This window comes from Halyomorpha halys, unplaced genomic scaffold (assembly GCF_000696795.3).
Source record: "Halyomorpha halys isolate HHAL.00 unplaced genomic scaffold, Hhal_1.1 Scaffold384.1, whole genome shotgun sequence".
In the NCBI taxonomy this organism is placed as follows: Eukaryota; Metazoa; Arthropoda; class Insecta; order Hemiptera; family Pentatomidae; genus Halyomorpha; species Halyomorpha halys.
Window position 1 is genome coordinate 703,646 of NW_027107790.1, and position 6,880 is coordinate 710,525.

Sequence of the window (6,880 nt, forward strand, 5' to 3'; positions counted from 1 at the left end):
CCCTGATGAAGCCCTGCAAAGTGGGGCGAAACGTTGGAAAATAAATAGTTGTAAACTATTTTTGTTTCACTATTGACCGCAACCCTGACCATCTCCCTATATATATATTTTTTTAATTTCACGATTTTGCTTTCTATTAAAAGCCTTTTAAAGTGTGCTAGTGTTTTTGAATATCCTTCCTGGGTAAGCAAAATTCAATATCTGATTAACGGGCATTAATCACTCTTCTAACACCGCCGAATCATTATCAGCTAACAGACGTTTATTAGAACTAATACTGTCTCCTTATACTGAACTTAATGCTCTTTCAGCATTCTATTTCTTTCTTACCACCAGTTAGACCAGTAAGCCGGTTAAGCGGTTTTATTCTGAATCACCTAAATCTGTTTCTTTTTTTTTTTTTTACGTAATGACATAACAATTTGATCAATAGATATACGATGTAATCCCTTTTTAGTGTTTTAAGGAGAGAGAACTATAAAAATTACATACTTGAACGCCCTCCTCACCAGAATTGTGATTTGGACAAGAGTACTAAGTATCTTAGTATTTTACCGGTACCCACAAGGTTTGAGTACAGAGTACAATACAGGTACTCAAGTAAAGTTCTCTGTACTCAAGGTAAATTTAAATACAGGAGAATTAAAGGGGTATTAAGTCAGGTAAGTAAATACAGGGATTGATTAGTGGTGGTTATTTGGTAAAATATGAGTCATGAAAAAAAAAATTTCTAATTGATTTTATTCAGGTAAAAGGAATTAGGTTCAGGTTTTTTAATGAGGTTCAGGTAAACATTGAACAACATTTAAAAAAAAGAAAAGTAATTTCACAAACACTGGTGTTTTTATTATTATATGTTTTATATATATATATATATATATATAACTTGAGTATCGTCGACCGCAAAATGTTAAAAGAGAAATAGGGTATAAGATATGACACGCTTGAACATCGGTAACAGACTGCTTTATTGGGTTCAGCACACACACACACACACACACATATATATATATAGACACACACACACACACACGCACACTCTCGATCAGCTGATTTACTCAGTCAGCTGATATCGAAGTAACAGCTGACTGTAACTTATATACATGCTGTGTTACTTATATACATCTTAAGGTTAACAATATTATACGGATAATGGCGGGACTGGTACTTAACCAACATTAAGTTACCCAGTGGCGTAGCATTGTTGCCAAAAATTCTTTAGAATTACTCTATATTTTAAATCGAAACGCCTAAATAAGGGAGTAGCAAAATTTCCCTCCACTCTGGGCGAGTAACACCCACGCTCTGCCACTAGCCAAGTCACCTACATGATATTAGGAATTTGTTCGTCTCCCAGTCTCATTTCTGCAGCTGTCCTCTATAGATGCGACTGTAACTCATTAGTTCACCATTGTGAATCATTATTTCGAGGTGGTTCAGATACGATTGGTTGGAAAGGCTTATTATGTTATGAAGGATTCAACTTTACTCGTATCAAATAACGCCTAAGCTATCCTCATATTTAGCATAGAAGATTTCATCGGACTCAAATTCGCATGAAGAAAATTATGACTTCTTCTTATCAGATGATTTATTCTTTTTCTTGGCATTCTTTATTCTATTCGTCTCATATTCTGCCGTCTTCTTTTTTCTATAACTTTTAACTATAACTCGGTAACCAAGAAGTTTTTAACTGGATTTTCGGTGAAAACTTAAGCTTTTCTTCGTTCTTCTCTTTCCATTACGATCTGCAAAAATAACTTTAAATGGTTAAAAAAAAAATTTAGTTATTAGATAGGTTCCTGTTTCACCTATGCTACTGTTTAAACAAATAATTAGTACATATAAACATAAATTGGGCTGGTTCCTTTATTTACTTTTTCTTTTCGTTTTAAATACAAATGTGGATAATACACATTGTTTTCCGCATAAGGTTTTCTTTTCATATAGGGCAGTTCTGTGAAAGTCCTTCCTTTTGTCACACAGTGTTATAGTGAAAATAAAACCTATGGATACAAATCAAAAGAACAATGTACCTACAGAAAAGATTGGTCATCCTAAAGATGAGGGAAGAGCACCGAAACATAGGTGAAGAAATATTTATGAAATAAAGACATTAAAAGGAAGGTCTTTACACAGAACTATCTAATATATTTACAATAACAATTTGAGATTTTAACATTTACATTTTAAAACAATAATATTGGAGAAGATGGTCGGAGGGTGCGGTCAGCAAAGAAAAACATAAATAAACAAAAAATATTTATTTATACAGGCGTTTTGACCTGAGTTTCAGGTCTTCATCAGAGCTATAGAACAAAAGAGATAGCAACCATCATTTAGAGAAACATAAAATTGAAAAGAAATAGTATACAACTAAATTTGAAATTATAAAATTGAATTGAATAATAAATGATAAAAAATAATTGATTGATATTCATGGAATTAGAACCGCCTAATTTTTATTACGTTTATATACGTAAATAATTTTATGTTTAATATTTTTTATTATTCAATTATCAATTATAAATTTTTTTATTATTTATTATTCAATTCAATATTTTGTATAATTCCAAATTTGTTTGTATACTAGTTTTTTTTCAATTTTATGTTTCTCTAAATGATGGTTGTTATCTCTTTTGTTCTATAGCCCCGATAAAGACCTGAAACTCACGTTGAAACGATAAATAAATATTTTTTTGTTTATTTATGTTTTTCTGACCACACCCCCTCCCCCCCGACCATCTTCTCCAATCAGTAATCTACGGTCAACTAACTTTACCTCATTAAAACAATAAGGCATACCTTTTCATATAATAAAAATGAAAGATTTTCATGAGTAGATAAAATTAAAATTAGTCACGAACTCAGATACGGTTTTTGAGATCATCGCAGACGGTTCATTACAGCCTCTAAAAATTAAAATAAATAACTTTCGATAAAAAAAAAATTACTTACCTGATATGAAAAGAGAAAATTGGTGGTACTGACTCATCAGTAAATTCAATCAAACTTAAACAATAGAGGATGATGCTGATGATCAGACACCAAGCTGATCTGTAACAACTACCAGGCGACCGAACTCGAACGCACTCACGGCAGAATTTAGAAAGTTAAAGCCCTACTAACCCCTTATGCCAAATACCCCTACCCCTAGTCTCCTCTAATAATTTCGATGGAAAAAAAGTACGTATATATTTGATTTTACTTTGTACTCAGAATTCATATACATTTCTCTTTTTTTTTTTTTTCAAATAAATTTGTATTTACGTACAAAAGGAATTGATTACGAAATAAGTCAAAATTTTCAAATACATAGTGTTTAAGTGCAAGAAGTAATAAATTATAAGTTATATAACTCAATTTATGAGTTTGATATAACAAATTACAAAGCAATAATCCATCATTTTAAAGTTAGATGTATTTATAAAAAGTAATGAAAACTGTTGAGTTCCGTGTATACTTGATCACTCCTCGTACTCAGTACTCAAAATCGAAAAAGTAATCAAGTACTAACTCCGTGCACACAGTCAGTATTCTTAATAAAACTATTAGTTTGCACGAAATTCGATCCAAACTATTGTTGAATAACATAAATGAATTTAAAACTAATTAAATTTATAACAAAAGAAATTCAAATTTTTTTCATAATCTTATTTATTGCAGAATGTGGATATAAGGAAAAACCTATTAATTTAAAGTACAATAAAATAATAAATAACGTTATGTACATAACATACACTTCTATCCATATTTAGGGTGAAACTAAGTTTTAAAAGAGATTTAGGCCTGGGTTCATTAAAATTTAGAGGTTATAGTTTTAATCTTAATTGCTTAATTTAGTTAGCAGTGAGTGAACAATATAAGTAGGCTGTATCGCTGGTCACTCACTTTCAACTATATAAGGCAGTTATAGATTACTTTATTGTTCAAATGTTTTATTATTGTTGTGATATATAGTTAAAAAGAAAGTGTCCATTTGTATTCTTCTACCAGTTTATTCTCAACTAGTTTCCTCAAGTTTTCCATCAAGGTTACAACACAAATGTAATTACAGATCAAACTGAACTATAAAACAAGGGTAAAATAAACTTTGAATAAAAACATCAAGTTGTTAATAACATACTACATAGAAAAAAATTCTACTCACTCTTCACTAAACCCGTTAACGTGAAGAATTTTCATCTGCTTCACTATAGTAGACTTCCCACTTTCTCCTGCCCCTAGATGAAAATGAAACATAGTATTAATAAAAACAATAATAATCAAAATGTATTAATTAATAAGATTTTACAGAATAAGGTAAATCAATAGAAGATAAAATTATTATTTTTTTTTTTAGAGATTTATTCATATCCAGCCAAAAGCTTTACACTCCTAATTCAGTCTATTGTAAGTCATTATTTGAATTGTATTTTTTGGTTGCGTACGCAAATCCACAGTGTTTAATTGTTTTAATTGTCAGCCTGTCTTCCGTTAGTTCAAATATGTTACAAACTACATGTTGAGATTCTTTAGGTATCCCTTTTCACACTAATGATAGGACTAAAATTTGGTAAAACACAAATTTTCCATTGAATATATAGGATTTTTTTCATAGTTATCTAATACGAATATCGAGAAAATTTATTTCCCATCATGATGTTAACCAGATTAGTCAGCAACTGTAAACATTAAGACATTTTTTTTAATTTATACTGTATTAAGAAACATGAAATTGAGTCTTTGTATGTATAGTGTTAAAAAGAAACGAAACATAACAGATGGGAAAATTCTTAATTCCTTCGTTTGGTTGTCGGTTTTCGTAACTCATATTGTTCTTAAAGCAGTCATCATCAATGAATCTGCTCTAAGAGGGAGATCATCTTCCTCCGTATTATTAGCACCGCTAAATATGTTATTTAAACAGAGGGATAGAAACATCACTAAAAAATCTCCAATCCCATATCACAGCCCTCGAAGATTGGTGTCGTAATTGGAGGATTAAGATAAATTCCAACAAATCCCATCACATAACATCACTTTTACCCTTCGTCGTAAACCTACTGACTGCTCTACAGTTTCATTTAATGATGTTACTCTTACCCCTGTCGAACAGATCCGCTACCTTGGACTACATCTGGACAAACGACTAACCTGGAATCCTCACACAAGACTGAAAAGAAAGGAAACTACACCTGTCTTCCGTTAGTTCAAATATGTTACAAACTACATGTTGAGATTCTTTAGGTATCCCTTGTCACACTAATGATAGGACTAAAATTTGGTAAAACACAAATTTTCCATTGAATATATAGGATTTTTTTCATAGTTATCTAATACGAATATCGAGAAAATTTATTTCCCATCATGATGTTAACCAGATTAGTCAGCAACTGTAAACATTAAGACATTTTTTTTAATTTATACTGTATTAAGAAACATGAAATTGAGTCTTTGTATGTATAGTGTTAAAAAGAAACGAAACATAACAGATGGGAAAATTCTTAATTCCTTCGTTTGGTTGTCGGTTTTCGTAACTCATATTGTTCTTAAAGCAGTCATCATCAATGAATCTGCTCTAAGAGGGAGATCATCTTCCTCCGTATTATTAGCACCGCTAAATATGTTATTTAAACAGAGGGATAGAAACATCACTAAAAAATCTCCAATCCCATATCACAGCCCTCGAAGATTGGTGTCGTAATTGGAGGATTAAGATAAATTCCAACAAATCCCATCACATAACATCACTTTTACCCTTCGTCGTAAACCTACTGACTGCTCTACAGTTTCATTTAATGATGTTACTCTTACCCCTGTCGAACAGATCCGCTACCTTGGACTACATCTGGACAAACGATTAACCTGGAATCCTCACACAAGACTGAAAAGAAAGGAAACTACACGTCGATTTCGACTATTATAGAACTTACTAGACAAACAGTCTTAACTTCCTACACATTACAAAAGACTGATATACATGATTGTAATAAGGTCAATCTGGACATATGGAGTTGAGCTTTGGGGCTCCACTAAACCTTCGAATTCCTCTCGTATTCAATCCTTACAATCCTTCGTAAAATCCTCAATGCTCCTTACTTTGTCACAAATAAAATCATACATAAAGACCTTAATGTTCCCTATGTAACCGATCTATTAAGAGGGAGAAATATAGAATTAGTAGAATATATGAAAATATTTCAAATGAATATTTTGTTGATCAAAATAATTATGTACGATTTCAAGTGAGTTAATAATAGTTTCCATTAGTCTCTAGAGCTGGTTCTCTTAAAAATCAATCTTCTCAAAAAATATACTTGTAAAGCCGGACACACAAAGAGCTCCCGGTACCTGGAATCCATTGGCGAAGGTCACACACAAGGAACGTCTTTCCCGATGTCTGGGACGACTTTAGTTCCATACTTTAGACCAGAGTTTAGTTCCGTTTCCCTACGTACTTCAAAATGATAATGGATAACAATAAAAATAGCAATTAGAGTAATTAACAATATATTTTTTTTTATTATACTGAATTATATTTATATCAATTGATTAAGCCCAAAAATATACTCTAGAGTTGCGATAAATAAGTTTAAATAATTACGATTACATATTCCATTAAATCACACAATAAAGTATACAAAAAATAAATTATTTTAATTAAATTTATAGTAATTACCAGTAATTTGTTTATAAAATGCTTTTAATCAAAAGGATATTCCAAACGAATAACAAATTTTAAAAAAATAATTCAGTAAGTAAATACTCCATTAAAATAATCTTCCACGAGTTTTGATAAGCAGTAGACTTCATGACATATTTATTGCCGAATCAATAACCCCTTTCCTCCCTCCCACAACAATCTTGTATACTAGTTTTTTTTCAATTTTATGTTTCT

The 6,880-nt window shown here is 31.0% G+C and overlaps 1 protein-coding gene across 2 annotated transcripts in view; it reads right to left on the reverse strand.

Annotated features, from left to right (window-relative positions):
* Galphas (G protein alpha s subunit) overlaps positions 1–6,880 on the reverse strand; it is a 208,604-nt gene that overhangs the window by 133,834 nt on the left and 67,890 nt on the right. For both annotated transcript variants that reach the window (XM_067046126.1, XM_014422658.3), the window contains one exon: positions 4,151–4,223. In XM_067046126.1, coding sequence (XP_066902227.1) covers positions 4,151–4,223 — 73 coding nt within the window. The remainder of the gene's footprint in view (positions 1–4,150; positions 4,224–6,880) is intronic.